Source organism: Drosophila subpulchrella, chromosome X (genome assembly GCF_014743375.2).
Source record: "Drosophila subpulchrella strain 33 F10 #4 breed RU33 chromosome X, RU_Dsub_v1.1 Primary Assembly, whole genome shotgun sequence".
NCBI lineage: Eukaryota > Metazoa > Arthropoda > Insecta > Diptera > Drosophilidae > Drosophila > Drosophila subpulchrella.
In genome coordinates this window covers 1,883,608-1,901,372 of record NC_050613.1, presented here as the reverse complement: position 1 = coordinate 1,901,372, position 17,765 = coordinate 1,883,608, and the positions used below count along the sequence as shown (strand labels likewise).

General features: G+C 37.4%; 2 protein-coding genes across 2 annotated transcripts; one reads left to right on the top strand and one right to left on the bottom strand.

Annotated features, from left to right (window-relative positions):
• Window positions 1–3,746: 3,746 nt before the first annotated feature.
• LOC119556900 (solute carrier family 35 member E1 homolog) lies at window positions 3,747–13,050 on the top strand. The gene is made up of 4 exons (XM_037869386.1): window positions 3,747–4,258; window positions 6,109–6,317; window positions 6,388–6,513; window positions 11,796–13,050. The coding sequence occupies exons 1-4, from the start codon at window positions 3,928–3,930 to the stop codon at window positions 12,252–12,254; spliced, it is 1,125 nt and encodes a 374-aa protein (XP_037725314.1). The 5' UTR covers window positions 3,747–3,927; the 3' UTR covers window positions 12,255–13,050.
• Window positions 12,939–17,726, bottom strand: LOC119556901. The gene is made up of 2 exons (XM_037869387.1): window positions 16,885–17,726; window positions 12,939–13,358 (listed from the first exon to the last, which is right to left on the bottom strand). The coding sequence occupies exons 1-2, from the start codon at window positions 17,586–17,588 to the stop codon at window positions 13,148–13,150; spliced, it is 915 nt and encodes a 304-aa protein (XP_037725315.1). The 5' UTR covers window positions 17,589–17,726; the 3' UTR covers window positions 12,939–13,147.
• Between the last annotated feature and the right edge of the window lie 39 nt (window positions 17,727–17,765).

Sequence of the window (17,765 nt, the reverse complement as noted above, 5' to 3'; positions counted from 1 at the left end):
GTCGGGTTTTAAAGGCAATTCTACGATGTACATATTTGCCGTCAGGGTCTCGGGAATGTGTGGTCAGTAAGTGCTGCTCCACCTTTTCGTGCGAAGGGTCTCGTTGTGTATGGTCAGTGCTTTCCTCGATCTCCCAAAAGCGTTGAAGATAGGCGTTTATGTCAACAGTAGTCATGAGCGTTTTGGCGGTTGATGGGTGCGGCATTGCAACGGAAATGATTATCCATCCAAAGATCGAGCTGATGGCAATAATATTTCCATCGGTGTCATATTTTTTCTCACCTGACAGTAAAATGTCTACAGGGGGAAGATGTGTCTGAGGTCATAGACACAGTTTTTGATAAAATCGCCTAACAGTGGACCAACCTCGGATTTTTCCCATACAAAAAGGGGGCAAAATTCAAATTACCTTCGGCTCCACTCATAGAGGTTGTGCAAATATGCATGGTACAATGGAAGATTGGGGGTCATCTAAGGAGTGCTCTGTGAAAATTTTATCAAAAAACCCACAGATTTTGTGAAAATTGCTTTACAGTGGGGGGTGTTAAAAAGGTTAATGAAAAGCCGTTTAATCCTGGAACTGAACCTTTGGATACTAAGGCATAAACCACAATGTAAATAGCTTAGCCATTACAATCATCCGGCGCTAACTTTCTTTAACTTATATTAAAACTCTCACAGAGGTTGTGCCAACTTACACGGCTTTTTTTAGATAAATAATAAACGTTTTCGTGCAACGGATTCAAGGTTTGCCAAGAAGTACATAACATGAAGTTTGGTCATTTGCTTAAAAAAAACATCAATATTTCATCTCACGATGAGTTCAATTGCTTGGTTCCAAGCCCCTGGAAGTCTCCTTGTGCCTCCACAAACAACAATTTCCTTATAACGGCACTATTGCAGTTTAAATGCATTTCCTTCTCGTAATACTGAATAAAACTCTAGAATACTGCATCGGCCTAGTACTCACCTTGACGAAAACCGTGAGCTTAGCACAGGAGTGAGCGAGAGGAAAATAGGCGGCTAAGGCTTTTCGTCGGGTATGTTTTTCAGCGCGGAACTCAGATGAGTTAGGGAAAAACCAGAGAAAAAACAAGGAAGAACGCTATAGTCGAGTACCCCGACTATCAGATACCCGTTACTCAGTTAAAGGGACCAAATGGAGATATGCAAGAAGCAAAGCGAGATTTATATGCGCCACCTACCGGCGGTAGACAGATTTAAGCGTTATGGGCGTTAGAGTGGGCCCGTCAAATTTTTTTGAATCAATCGATAGGTATTGACGAGACCAATACATTTCAGTAAAAATTTTGTATCTAGCATGAAAATTGTGGGCGCCACAGGCTTGGGCGGCTTGTGGGCGTTAGAGTGGGCGTGGCATATTCGCATAACAAATTTGCGCTGCGTACAAGGCTACGGAAACTCAATCTAAGATCCCAATTCTCTATCTTTGACAGTTTCCGAGATATCCATGTTCATATTTACGATTTTTTGAAGTTTGTGGGCGGCTTGTCGGCGTTAAAGTGGGCGTGGCAAACTTTTTTTTGGGTCAATCGATAGGTATTGACAAGAGCATTACATTTCAGTTAAAATTTTTATTCTAGCATCAAAACTGTAGGAGCCACAGATTTGGGTGGTTTGTGGGCGTTAGAGTGGGCGTGGCACTCTGCTGAAATAAACTTGCGCTGCGTAAGAAGCTCAGGAATCTGCACGCCATATCTCAATAGCCTAGCTCTTATATTTTCCGAGATCTCTGCGTTCATCCGGACAGACGGACAGACGGACAGACGGACATGGCTAAATCAACTCGGCTAGTGATCCTGATCAAGAATATATATACTTTATGGGGTCGGAAACGCTTCCTTCTGCCTGTTACATACTTTCCGACAAATCTAGTATACCCTTTTACTCTACGAGTAACGGGTATAATAAATGGTATGTTCAACGAATGTTTTTAATAACAACTTTTTACTTATGTAAATTAGTAGTTTTAAGCTTCCTTCTCGTCCCACGGATGCTTCGCCATCTGCAGTCCAGCTCCGAATCTAAATAGGCATTTGTAACTTGAGGAAGTGGGAGCCGGATTGGGAACGGGGTTGTTCCGTCTGAAGCTGCATGAAGTCGCCCAGCATACTGGTAATGGCTGGAGATGGCTACACCAGCTCCTCCTCCCTGTAGAAGCCGGCGCGTAGCCCATTTCCGCTTTAGCTGCCAAGTAGCTGGTGGATGTGGAGTCCGGTCGTTCCTCAATGGAGAGGTCGTCGGAGATCGAGCGAAGTCCCACTCGGCATGTTCCTTCCCGCTGGGATTCTCTAGTGGATCTCCTTCACCACTTCAACTATTTTGCGGATTTGGCCTGTCGTGGTATTGCTTCCTGTCGGTGAAATCCCACAATAATTGAACACATCTCGGATTAGGCGTCCTTTTTCATCTGCACTGACCTCCTTTAAACGATTTTGAAGTTTTTCTTTCATTTTAAATTTTTAAATTCCACACCGCTTTTGCACGAGCACGGCCAAAGATTAAATTTCTTGTTCTTTGGGCCGCGGCTAACGGCGTTCATCGAAATTCACTCGCGAAATTTGGTATTTTTTCTGGTATTTCCTTAGCTTATCTGAGTACCGCGCTGAAAAACAGACCCGACGAAAAGCGCTAGCCGCGTATTTGCCTCTCGCTCCCTCCTATGGTTAGCTCACGGTTTTCGTCGATGTGAGTACTAGGCTTTAAACTCGTTGCCAACTTCTTGAATTAACTAAGAAATTACAAATTAGAATACGCTTGAAACTGCAACAGCGATTTTAAGCGACTGTGTGGTGGTATTAAAATATTTGCAAGCATTTTCTATTGCGAAAGACACTATTTAGTATCTTCTAGAAGATGAAAACGATTGTCCGTAACCAAATATGTGGAGAATCTTTGGATGCTTTGTTTGTCCGCAGCTACACGTCAAGAAATGTCCACAGCTTGCTTAGAATTATTGTACAGCTCCACGTTAAGCACGTAATATCTCACCCTTTGAATATGTTTGTTTAGAAAATCAATGCAATATTTTGTAACCACACAAATTGGATACAAAACCACTCTGAGCACAGGCAAATCGCGAAACCAAATGACGCTTATCGTAAAGCAGTACGATTTTTTTAAGCTATTTACGGGCAAGCTAGCTGTGGTTATTACTTGGCGTGTAACTACAGAAAAACCCAGCATCCAAAGACTCTCTACATATTTGGAAATGTTATCCTTGATAAATTTGCTAATGGCAATGAAGAAATTACTTGTCGCTGAAAACTCTAGCGCTTAAATTGTACTTACATATTTAATTTTGTGCTGTGTTGCATATTTTTCGAAGCAACTAAATTTTTACGTTGATAAATTTGCTAATGAAATCATTTGCCGCTAAAAATATTCCACATACTAGCGTTTAAATTATATTTAGCTTTGCGTTGTTTTCAATTTTTTCGGAACAACTTCGGAAACGGTTTGGTTATGCCGGTCAGCTGTTCGCTTCAGCAATTCTCTGTAAACAAGAATCAGTTAAAATTGCATCAGCGGTTTTAAGCGGTTGTGTGCAGAGGCTATTAGATGATCTGAGTACTAGGCTTTATCGAAGAAAAAGTAGCTGAGCGGAATTTGGTCGCTGATGCAGAAAAGCCTTTGTCTGAACAGACTATTATACCCTGCAATATGAATCGTTATACTATCGCGTGACCACCGGTCGTCACCACTATCGATAAGTCGCATACGACAATCGACCGTACACGTAGAAAACAAACAGACAAGGCTACGTTTAAAAGCACAGCACACCAGGCGCAATGCAATAGGCCCTGTGCGCTAGACAGTTAGCTGATACTACTAGCTCCAGGATCAGGCCTTGCCATCCACACCCGGACGTGATCCAAGATAGCACGGGCCAATCCCGGACGAAAAATGCTGGGTGGCAAGCGGACAGGGTCGCGGCACATAGCCGTTGTGCTGCTGATGTGCCTCTTTTGGTACGTGATCTCCTCAAGCAACAACGTGATTGGCAAGATGGTCCTGAACGAATTTCCCTTCCCGATGACGGTGACTCTGGTCCAGCTGTGCAGCATCACGCTGTACAGCGGGCCTTTCTTCAACCTGTGGCGCATTCGAAAGTATCAGGACATCCCGCGCCCCTACTACTACCGTCTGATAGTCCCGCTGGCGCTGGGCAAGCTCCTGGCCTCCGTCACCTCCCACATCTCACTGTGGAAGGTACCAGTTTCTTACGCTCACACAGGTGAGTTGTGTGCCCGTCGATCTGGTGGTTCCCCAACACGTCAGCAGTACATTCCTAATGTCTCGAAAGGGAAATTACCAATAGACGTGATAACGCTTTTGTTATCGAATTTTGGCACAAAAAGCAAAACAAGTTGTAATTAACTAAAAAATGATAAAATCTATATTTTAAAATTTGGTAAAAGCTATAATATAAAAAAAAGTTTTAAAATTGATTTATCAAGGTTAAATACACTGCAATATTTTAAGGGATTTGTATTGAAAACTCATTTTTGATACCAAAATCTGAAAGTACTAATTGAATCCAGTAAAGCCCCATTTCGGGATGTTCCAGCTTAGCTCGCATTTGGATATTATTGCGATGTCAAGATATCCAGTAAATGTTAGCTGAATCTTAAGAGCCGATTGAGATCTTGTTTTTATGTCTTCCGGGTTATTATAGACATGGACACAGCATGGAAAAAAAAATTAAGCCTTTAAAATGTCAAAAAATTACTATAATTACTAAAAAAAACTAATGTTAATACCAAATGCTTTATTTCTTCTATAGTTTTGAGTCTAATATTTCATAATCACTATTTTAATAGAATTGATTTATATTTTGTACTTTATGGGGATTCCTTTAATACTTTTGAGAACAAATACTTTAAATATAAATGGCCTTAACAAATATTGCCGTTACAAATCAAGTTTTACACCAAATATTTAAATCGCGAGCTAACCCATAGGAACCGCAAAATGGTTGACAAGTTTCTATAAGAACTTTCAGATATTGAAATCCAAACTGCCGATAAATCTGTCAAAACAGTTTTCATTCTTTGTATATATTACATTTTTCACAAATGTTAGTATCTAAAGACTTACAAATTATTAGCCGGTATATATTTATTAGGCATCAGGCATCACTTCATCGCTAAGTCGTTTACACTTTTTACTTATGATGTACATCAGAGTATATAATAAATAAAAAACAAGAAAGAAAGCTAGCTTCGGGCGAAGCGGCCTTACTGTACTTATATTACGAAAACCATGCATTCGAAAGTTTTGTAAATGTACCGATAGGTCCTATGACAGCTATGTGATAGTCATCCGTCTTATACATATATAAAAAAATTTTGGAATTCTGAACCCTAGAGTAGAAGAGAATATGATCAAATAGAACAAAGCTATAATTTTTTCACATTATTTTCTCTTTAAACTTTGACCGCTCCTAATAGTATATTTTATTCAAAATTTTAAAAACCCAACAAAAAGCTGTACCTAGAGTAGAAAATTATATGATCAAAGTCAACAAAGACACAATTTTTTTTATATTTTCTCATTATTTATTCGATTGTTCCTGTTAGACATAAATGTCGTCCGATTAAAAACCAATTTTATTTGAAATTCTGAAATCCCGAAAAAAACATGTACCCCGGAGTATGAGAGAATATGATGATAAACAACGAAGCTAGAATTGATTGAATTATTTTTCCGACCATTCCTATGGGAGCTGTATGAGATGCTTGTCCGATCCATCTCGTTCTTACTAATATATATCTCCAAAAGAAATAAGACTTTTGGGAGAGTTTTATCCCGATAACTATTAAACTGAGAAACTAATTCGCCTAGAAACGGACAAACGGGCTTGGCTAGAAAAAGTCGACTAGTAATGCTGAAACGTGTTGTTCTACCTGTTACATGCCCTTTAACAATATTCGCTTTTACTCTACGAGTAACACGAACTACCCTTTCAGCTTAAACCATACCATATAATTAAAATCATAAGTTTATTTTAGAAACCGTATGCACGGAAGATTTTTTTTTGAAATGCCCTTTTATAAATGATTCCCTAATTCTCTTCTCCCTCAGTAAAGGCCACAATGCCACTATTCACCGTCGTTCTCACGCGCCTCTTTTTTGGAGAAAAACAACCGACACTTGTGTACCTCAGTCTGCTGCCCATCATAACGGGAGTAGGTATTGCTACCGTCACGGAGATCTCCTTCGACATGCTGGGTCTGATTAGTGCCCTCATCTCAACAATGGGCTTCTCCATGCAAAACATATTTTCCAAGAAGGTACAGTTTTCGTTTAGCCTGCGATTTAAGTCCATTCCATATTTTCTAAATAGTGTATTTCGCCCGACAGGTGCTCAAGGACACCAACATCCATCATTTACGACTCCTGCATTTGCTTGGCCAGCTGTCGCTGTTTATCTTCTTGCCTCTCTGGCTATACGTGGACAGCTTTGCTGTATTCCGCCACACAGCCATTGTAAGTATATAAACCAATTCTGCGAGAACTTGGGACAATCTTATCTTTATAACTGTGTATTTCGTTTAGATAAAATATTTGATAGGGGAATTCTAAGTATAGGTATTTTCTTGATTGGTTGACTTTTGTGGCCAAAAAGGGATGCTGCACGATCTACGGAACTTTTTTACATTATGATTTATCACAGATACAGAAAAATAGTACCTTTCCCACAGGCTATTGGGAATTACCTTTCGCAAATTTTTTATTTAGTCGAATGTATAATAATTTTTCGTCACAAAATTTGAATGTGTATTGTTGTACGTTGAGGGTGCGATCGTCACGATCCTTTACATCGCAAAGAGGCGTTTTTGTTCGATAACAGAACTAAAGTTTATTATATTGAACTGTGAAAAAAATTTAAATTTTCGGATCCGCATATAAAAAATTCAATGCTCAGGCAGCGTAATTTTCTCTGGACTAGTAAAAGTGGCAATTTTTGTTCGTTTAAAAATTCGGAAACCAATTTTGCACAAAATGTTTTAACTATAGTATTTAGGCAAATCACGTAAGGAGAGCGTGCAAAGCATTTAAAAAAAACTTTTCAAAGACATACAGTGGTCGGCATATGTATTTTGACAAAATAAAAGTTAAGTATACTCATAACTTGAATTTACTTCTTGTAAACTATAGGCATCAATGGAAAGGTAATTTCAATGCCGTTTGAATGATACAATACATTTCTTTACCCATTCAGTACTTATTGAAAAGGACGAATTTGTGTAAATCAACTTTGAAATTAAAAAAAAAAACTTTTTTCCTCGTCTTGAAAACTTAAATTTTTTGATGCAAAAAGTTTCTTCAAACAAAAACAATAGTAACTGCAAAAAGAATTTTTCAAAAATCATTTTTCTTATATTTTTTATGAATTTTTGAAAATGCTTAAAAACAGGCATTTGAGCCATATTTTTGTCTTTTTCATACAAATTTTTTCCGACATTGTCACCTTCAAAAAATCATAAAAAATATAAGAAAAATGATTTTTGAAAAATTCTTTTTGCAGTTACTATTGTTTTTGTTTGAAGAAACTTTTTGCATCAAAAAATTTAAGTTTTCAAGACGAGGAAAAAAGTTTTTTTTTTTAATTTCAAAGTTGATTTACACAAATTCGTCCTTTTCAATAAGTACTGAATGGGTAAAGAAATGTATTGTATCATTCAAACGGCATTGAAATTACCTTTCCATTGATGCCTATAGTTTACAAGAAGTAAATTCAAGTTATGAGTATACTTAACTTTTATTTTGTCAAAATACATATGCCGACCAGTGTATATGTAGCATAGGCCTGCAGCTTAAGTAGTTCACTAGTTACGGGCGTACAAAATTAAGTACTAATAGCTGTTTTTCCGCTAAACTAGCTGGTTTTACAAAAAGTGGTAGAACTAAATTTTCTTATATTAACTGCTTAACATCATCTTAAAATTCCAGGTCCCTAAAACAACGTTTAGGGACAAACTGACAAACAAAATACAATTTTTATTTTTGGGAAGTCCTCCAAAATCTTGATTGCGTATAAGTTTTGAACGGAGCATCGGATTTAAACAAATGAGTTGTCAGTCGACGCGTATTTTGAGTAAGAACTAATAGAGTAATAAACAGGAGCATTAATGGCATATTGAATTGCAGCGTTCCGAATAAAAAAAATGTAGAAAGTTTTTTTTATTTATAGTAGATATTAATAATACTATAATGCATTTAAACAAACGTTAATATCAGAACTTTTGTTTGTTGAAGATGCGATAGTCACGAGATTTTTACCTCGTTAAGAGGTGTTTTTGTTTGATATCAACAGTTTTTGTTTTAAACATATAGCACAGGTTACGGGTGTACAAAACGTAGCAATTTTTAGCTGTTTTCTCGCCAAACTAGCTAGTTTTTCCAAAAGTGGTAGAACTAATGCTTTTTATATTGAGCTGTTTAACATCATCTTAAATTTGCAGGAAAACTGGTAAATGTGGCAATTTTTCTGATTAATAACTTTAAACAGGACTTTTTACAACAATGTGTCGTATGTCAAAAGTTGAGGAATCTCAAGGCCTATACACCTTAATTTAATTTAAAATCGTTAGAGCCGTTCTTTAGGAATCAGAAAAAAAGTTTAAAAAAATCTAAATAAAAAACGTTTGCCCATAATTTGTAAACCGTGATATTTTGACAAATTATGTTAGAAAGGCGTACAAAGTATTTAAAAATACCTTTCTAACTTTCTTTAGTAGTTCACAAGTTTACCTATTTATAGCTGTTTTGTCGCCAAACTAGCTAGTTTTTCCAAAAGTGGTAGGACCAATGTTTCTTATATTGAACTGTTAAACACCGTCTAGAATTTTCAGGACTCTAAAATAAGGTTTTGGGACAAACTGACAAACAAACTACAATTTTTATTTTGAGAAGTCCCCCGAAATCTTGTTTTGCGAACGGAGCATTCGATTTTGACAGTTGAGGTGTATTTTATGTGAGAATAATAGCGGGGGTATTTATCCCCACCGGCCCCAACAGATCAAATTTCCGAAATTTTCACTTTTACCTTTTCACCGCTCTTTCTCTTAAACCAATTGTTTTTTAAAAGTCTTGGTATGCAATTCTTTCAGTTTTTGCAATACATTTTGATTGCTGTATCACTCGAAACAATCGGACAAGATTTTCATTTCTTCGTGTATATATAGTAATCGCCTTCGCACACCATCCTGCGCTTCGTCACTACGTGGACTGCCGTACCAGTAATTTAACTTTGTGATGTTTCCAGAAACCATTTCTAATTTTCAATATAAAAGTTTGTGCCATCACCTACAGGTTCCGCGATTTAGCTAAGAATACAAAAAACCGATGCTTTCCCACATTATTGTGGGTCCCACATATTGAATTATCTGGCCTACATAATTCTTCTTATCTTTAATATTATCGCTAAAGCACAGTCTCAATACATAACGGCATTGCTAAAAAAAAAATAGTCCCTATCTTGAACCATTGCCCATGTCTTTGTAATTTACGACAAAGTTAAAATTTCTTAATTTTTCACAATTTCTCTGATGTTTCCATACCGCTCCTAAAAAATAAATGGAAGTAATTTATATTTTTCTTTAAATCTACGTATGTATGCTTTATTTTCGGTTTAAAGCGATTTAATGAGATTATTTTATTGGATTTGTTATAACAATAAAACTTTTTTTTAGTTTTATGTGTTATGTTTTCTATATGTTGTCAAACTTAAAATAAATTATGACAACCTTTGGAATGCGAGTAAATAATGGAACCTTTTTTAACAAAAATTAAAACCTCTGTTTTTTTTTACATTTCTCTACTCTTAGGGATATCATTATTTTAGTGTATCAGAATTGCAAGTCTAATTTTTAAAAAATCAGACGACTATACCATATAGCTGCCAAAAGAATAATCGGATAATTAATGAAAAAAAATTAGGAAAATAATTAAAGCATCACTATTTCTGATCATATTCTCTTCATCTTCGGTATATAAATTTTTTTAATATTTCAGAAAAACGAATTTAATTTAATGAAAATCGATATCATAAAGCTGCTATAGGAAGGATCGCAAAATGAATGTCAAAATATTACAAATAATATTTCGTTTCGGTAAACGTAAACGGTAGAAAATTAAAATGGAAGATTATCTTAAAATTTCTGTAATTATTTTTTAGTTTTTTTAAAATTGGAAAGCTCTTTATAGTCAATGTCAGTTACGCCATTTGAAATTTTTAAGATGTGGCTATCTTCATTCACACCACGACAAGGGCACACTCCACAAGGTGAAATTATTATCATTTACTAGAATATTACACCCGGCGATTATAAATTTTTTCTAAACTACGTTGATTTAGAAACAATTTAGATATTATACAATTAAACGAGTTATACAAAATGAATACCGTAATTATGACGAAAACTTAAACTTGAGATATTTGATGTTTTCAGTGGCCCATCCTGGATTTGGTTGTGGGAAGAAGTGAAGATTTTCAGAACTTTTTGAATACTACAAAACTCAAAAACTATAGGATTTGTTCAAATAAATAAAATTAACTTTACGGTTGATTTTTTGTATTATTTTGACATTAATTTTCCGACCCTTCCTATTGAACCTATATGATATGAAACAAAAACACCTCTTAACAAGGTAAACCGCAGCTTCGACACACGAAAGTTCTGATATTAGCTTTTGTTACGAAAAATGCTTGTACATTCGACTAAATAAATAGACTTTCTAAAATGATTAGTTTGACATCGAAAATTCAACCTAAACTATTTCTTTCGATTTCTGGCTACAAATAATTAATTTATGGAAAAAAAAATTGTTGGTCGATAACAAAGGCGACCATTTGCTTCGAAGTGATACTTCCACGAACAACTTTCATTGGTCGGTCGGTCGATTGATCATTTGTTTCGGGCTCATAAGCATAGATCCATAAATTATAAATGTACTTTGAAACACCGCGATTGTATTTTTCCAAAATTTATTTGCAACAATCCACACGAACCTTTTTTTGAGCGCTTGTCGAATTGTACGGGATCCAAAAAGAACAATCCTTTTATACGTCCAGGTGTTTACTCAATATCGAATGTATGCTGGTGGAAGAAATAATATTCTCTGGCACAACGACAGTTTTTGGACGACTTTCACGACCTTCGTCTTCGAGCGGGCGTCGTCTTCGATATAACCCATTAAATCAGTTTTTCACAGTGCTATAGGATGGAAAAAGTTCATCGATGCACTCTTGTGATAATCCACGGCGAAAGCTGTGAAAAATGATTGCACGAAAATGTTCACGAGTTTATTCTATTTTTCTGTCGAGGTAAGTTTTTGATTATTTGTTAATTAATATCAGACGTGTTCACACCTGAAAAAGTTGTATGGAGCTTTTATCGATAAAAACCCAAGCTTTTGGGAAAAGTCAAATTGGTCCTAATATAAATATATAGGTCTAGGGCAAGTATCTTAAGTAGCAGCCCCCGTAGTTCGCGTAGGGGGCGTTTGTGGGAGGTATAATGCGTTACATAGACGGACACGGCTAAATCGACTTGGCTAGTGATATATATGCTTTATACGGTCGGAAACGCTTCCATCTAAATGCAATGTACCACATTTAGACACATTTTGAATAGGAAATTTCATTTTGTAAGGTTTGGTCTGAGAATAAGGTTATAACTATCACAATTTAGAAACTATGAAATTCTACAAAAATGATTTTTCATTGTTTCTATACTCTAACATGAAAACTTTCCTCTTTGCAGAAAAACCTGGACTACCGTGTGATTGCCCTGCTTTTCGCAGACGGCGTTTTAAACTGGCTGCAGAACATTATCGCCTTCAGCGTCTTGTCTCTTGTCACTCCACTAACCTATGCAGTGGCCAGCGCCTCAAAGCGGATCTTTGTGATCGCCGTATCGCTTCTGATACTCGGCAATCCGGTTACATGGGTCAACTGCCTTGGTATGACGCTGGCGATTGTGGGTGTGCTGTGCTACAATCGCGCCAAACAGATGACACGGGGCCAGGAGAAGCCCACGCTTCCGTTGTCGCAGAGCAGCCATGTGAAGTACTCGCCGCTGGAGCAACATACAGATCCGTATTACCGGGGATCAGTCAACGGGAAACTATCTAATGGGTTGCACAGGACACCGGGAAACAGCCTGTTGGCGAATGGCAGTGGAATGCCGAACGGAACGACAACGCGGCTGCTCTTTGTTTAGTCTGTAGTTAGTAAATGTATCCAATAGGCGGGTTAGCTGAATAGAATTTACCCGTGACCACCGCCACGCAATTCACGACTCTCTCTATCTCTTTTTATAAATGTATAATCTATATATATATTGACTAAAGAGGCACAACTCTAAATTTAGTAAATTTAAGGAAGAACAAAAATTTCTTTGTCTTAAATCGTATTTGAAGGAAGCGAAACTTCTCGCAAATGTCTATTTTATATAAATACAATCTGTGGAGTAAACTAGACACTAAACTACAATTAAAACATACAAGTATGCTTGCGGTATTAAATTGAAAATTAAAAAAAGCAAGGCGCAGAGGGTGCTAATACAATATGGCTAATTATTAGTGATTAGTAAATTGACTGAGAGAGTGTCTTTGATGTTCTGTAAAAGTTTCATATGTGTATGACTCGCAATAAGAAAGAACTAAAAAGGTATACACAAGCTGTATTCTTGACATTCTTTTAGGAATTAAACTCGAAAATTAAAAATTAGAATGTTGTGCTGATTGAGTCAAAAGTTCGTAAAATATGTGTGTAAGCTAACCCAAAACGCATAGCAATGCTGTAAACGTAATTAATTTTTGATATAATTTCATAGGCCGGCGGAGTGTGTAAATAAGTAGTTCAAGTCCCTGATTTCCATGTACCCCACCCCGCTAGTATGTAATTTGTTTTTCAATTTTATTAAGTTGTAAAGTGTATTCAGAAGGCGTTAGCGCATGTTAAATCAAAGAATAAAATTGTTGACCATGTAAATACATAGGCATAGCAAATGCAAATCGCCGTGTGTGCTTTTTGACCTAACCTATTTGTCGTATGTACAACTAACCAACCCAATGTCCAGCAGCACCCCCAGTCCAACGGGAGACAGTGTGCCTATGACGGATTGGGTACCAGCTTGATCCACTCGTTTACCACCTCCTTGTGGAAGCCGATACGCTTAAGAAGTGCCTCCGATCGCCAGTTAGCGGACACAATCCAAGCCGTAATGGTAATATCCTCGCCTCTCGCAATTCTTTGGGTCATTACAGCGGCTAAAAGACCACCAAGTCCTCTGCGCTCTGCCTTGGGCAGCACTTTGAGCATACTGAAAGCGGCAAAAAACAATTTGAGTTGTTTAACAGGAATCGTATTAACCTGGTTTAATACTTATATTAACATCTTTGTGAAGACACAATTTTTAAAAATATTTATAATACCCTTGATTTTAGTCAGAAGTTTGCAACGCAGTGAAGTAGACCTTTCCGACCCCATAAAATATATATATTCTTGACTGGCATCACTGGACGAGTCGACCTAGTCTGCACATCCGTTTCTACTCGAATGTATATAGTATATATATATAAAAATGTAAAAAGAATATAACTTCCGTGTTTTCTGACATATTAACTTCTACTCTTGAGAATATAATTTTTTTTAATATTTCGGAATCTCGTATTAAATATAACAAAAAATCGAACGACTATATCATATAGCTGCCATTGGAACGATCAGATAATTAATGGGAAAATAATTATAGCTTCGTTAATTTTGATCATATTCTCTTCTACTCCGGTCCATAACATTTTTTAATTTTCAGAATTACGAATTCAATTTCGCAAAAATCGGACACTATATATATATAGCTGCCATTGGAGAGATCGGAAAATTAATGTCAAAATATTACAAAGACCTTATAATTTGTTTTTGGTAAACAGAAACGGTTATAAGTTGAAGTGGAACATTATCTTAACATTTCTGTAGTTATTTTTTAGTTTTCATAAAATCGGAAATCTCCGTATCCCATGGGAACGATCTGCGAGGGTATACAAGGTGAGTTCCAAAGTAAACAGGACTTTTTGAATCTAGTGCCCTCTAGTGGCGCCATCTATATGTCAACTGGTGCGGTAGAATCTGCTATCGTTTACCGACTTCCAGTAAAAATTTCATGACTTTTCATCTATTGGAAGTGAGGTTATTGCGTTTTAAGTGTCAGTATGTTTTTGTCATCGGTGCGAAAATGAGCTTCGAACAAAGAGCCAACATTAAATTTTTTTTTAAAATTGGTAAAACTTTTACCGAAACGTTTCAATTGATAAAACAAGTTTATGGCGATGATTGCCTATCCCGTAGCAGAGTGCACGAGTGGTTTCAACGTTTTCAAAGTGGTCGTGAGGACATAAATGACGATGAACATGTGGGCCAACCAAAATCCGTGATCACCGAAAATTCCATCGAAACTGTGCGAGAATTCATAAAAAATCAGCCGAAATCATCATTGAAATTCATGGAAATAGAATTGAACATCTCCAAAACATCGATTTATCGCATTTTGACCGAACATTTGGGCTTACAAAAGGTGTGTGCACGGTTTGTTCCGCACAAATTGACTGACGTCCAAAAATTGCTCAGAATTCAACATTCGAAGGACATCACTAGGGGCAAAAAAAGACCCGAACTTCCTTTACAAGATTGTGACTGGTGACGAAACGTGGTGTTTTCAATATGATCCCGAAACGAGGCGCCGGACGAGCCGAAACCCAAAAAATCGTGCCTGGAGAAGTCAAAAGTGAAGACAATGCTGATTTGTTTTTATGATTCCAAGGGTATTGTCCACAAAGAATTTGTTCCACCCGGCCAAAACGTTAGTGCGGTATTCTACCTTGGAGTTTTGAAGCGTTTGGTGCGCCGTAGTCGACGTGTTCGGCCCGAATATCGCGAAGATGGAAGTTGGCGTATGTTGCACGATAATTTGACCAAAAATCACATTTTAACGATCAACCACTCCCCGTATTCACCTGATATGGCACCGTGCGACTTCTACCTTTTCGGAAAAATGCATTTGCCGATGAAAGGAAAGCGTTATGCAGACGTAGAGGCCATTCAAAAGGATTGCACCGGCATACTGGCGGCCATACCGGGCAACGAGCTAAAACACTCGTTCGACATGCTTTTGGACCGTGCAAAACGCTGTATTAAAGCAGAAGGAGACTATTTTGAATAAAATAAATTGATTTTGCCGAAAAAACTATTTGTTCTGTCTTTTTTAAAAGTCCTGTTTACTTTGGAACTCACCTTGTAGAACCTTGACTTGTCGATGTATTCCGATGCTCGAAAGAAACCCAACCCAATTCTTTTCAAGCCAAAAAAAAGTTTACAAAGTAGAATTTCACAAAACTTCGAAATTTTCAATAAGTGCTAAATGGGTTAGGAAAAGTCTGGTACTATTCAAACGGAATTTAAATGAAATTTCCATTTTCCTTTGTAACCCCTTAAATGCATTCGTTATTAATAATCCTGATAAAGTTAGTCAGGTGTAAATAGATGTCTCCACATTGACTCCAAACAATACTTAAGGTGCTCCGATCAAAAGAATTTTTTAATCAAGGCGATATGTATTAAAGTATTCTTAAAGGCTTAGAGAGCGAGAGCGATTCCAAACAAATATGAATAAGATTGCCTTCGGCGTTCGCCGAATGTGTGTAAATGTTTGTATTCGTAGGTAAAAGTCTGGCTTCTTTGCCGTTAGCATTTTAAAAACGGAGATCGTTAAAAAAAAACCGCGACAACTATTTTCTATTGCCGCTGAGTGAAGAAACACCCTGTTAAGGTCAAGACGCATTTGTTAACTTCTTGCGATCGGCTTTGCCACCTAAATTGGGTGTGTGGTGTGTATTTGAGGGTGGGATTTTTAGAAATAAAACAAGGAAGAACGCTATAGTCGAGTACCTCGACTATCAGATACCCGTTACTCAGCTAAAGGGACCAAAGGGAAATGGAGATATGCAAGCAGCAAAGCGGAAGCTTGCAGAAGATACATAGAAGAGCATTACCCAATATTTTTATACCCGTACTCGCAGACTAAAAGGCATATCTCCATCCCACTCGTACTCCCTTAAGCTGAGTTAATAGTCGAGACCATCGACTATAGAATTTTCACTTGTTTTTGATCATTTTCTCTTCCTCTTAAGGGTACAGTTTTTTTACGATTTCAGGATTTAAATTAGATTTTTTTAATCGGACGACTATCATACAGTTGCCCTAAGAACGATCGGTACTTGATGATAAAATAATATAAAGAAAATTATAGCGTCGTTGATTTTGATCTTTTTTTCTTCTAGTCTAAGGTACATCATTATTTTAAGGTTTCACAACTTCGAATTTTTAAAATGAACTTATTAATAATTTTATTTAATTATCGGACGACAATATCACAGCTATTTGATATTTTGCCACCCGATTTTTACATAAAATAGTTCGAAATTGTGAAGTCCTAAAATAGAACCTATCAGTAGATTTTCGAATAAATAGTTCCTATATTACACCAACTTATGATTTTGATTAAATAATATGGTTTAAGCTGCAAGAATATATGGCCGAGCTTCCTTTTCAGCTTTAGTTATGAATTTGTTTCTCAAGTCATCAGAATAGAGAGAGATATGGTTAATCTTTTTATTTAAATATAAGCTTCCTGCTTCAATATGATCAACAAGTATATTCTTTTTAGGATGTATGTCTCTTTCACTTGCAACCTTCTGAATGAAATTACAATACCCTCTGCAGGGATATAAAAATAAATTACAACCAAAACGCAGCCCTGATCCTTGTGTTCTATTATGTCTTGGTATACGCACCCAAGCCCGGAGAAGTCGTTTTGAAAGATCCAGGCAATCAGTTCGCCGGTGTCGCTCCGGCACACTCCCAAAGATTTGTTAAAGCGAATGAGAGCACGGAGATAAGCGAGTGAGCCCTCACCCTTGTTGGGCCATGTTTCGTGCACCATGGCCGCGTCCTCGTCCCGCAGTGGGCGGATGTCGAACTCGGACAGCAGCTCTGGAACTTTTACACATACGGCTTCATCATGCGGCAAAACCATTCCGAAGCACTGACGAGGTTGGATGGAGGGGACACCGCGTTTGACGGCCAACTCTTTGACCTGATCGCAAAATCGGAGATCCACATTGGTCAGCAGGGCGCCATGCGTCCATTCGATTAGCTGTGTTTGCTCCAGGCATTCCCACATCTCTGTAGCTCCGTTTGGTTGCCAGCTGAAGAAGGAGACGCTCTGCACGATATCCCGATGAAGACTCACATAGGTGCCCCACTTCCGAAAGTCCCCCCTTCTATGGGTGAAAAACTCCTTTCTCATGGATATATAGTTCATATCATCACGCGTTATCTTAGCCCCATCCAACTGACGATCCCATTTTCGCTGATTATAAAGCAACAGGAAGTGAAAGTTCTTTACACCATATTTAAGTTTATAAAGATCGAGAAGCTCGTCCACTTCACCGTCGCTAAGTGGCCGCAAGATATCACCCTCCTTATCGATGCTCATCGCCAAATCCTAATTTATCTGTCTGACCGATTTGATTTGCGTTTACTATGTGTGCTTTCCGTCCGTCCGCTGCCCAATGACTGACGAGCTGGACGCAGTAAACACGTCCCTACTAATTTCCTAGTTGACTACTTAAATTAATTCCAGCTGATTAGATTTGACGATTGGCCAGGGCCG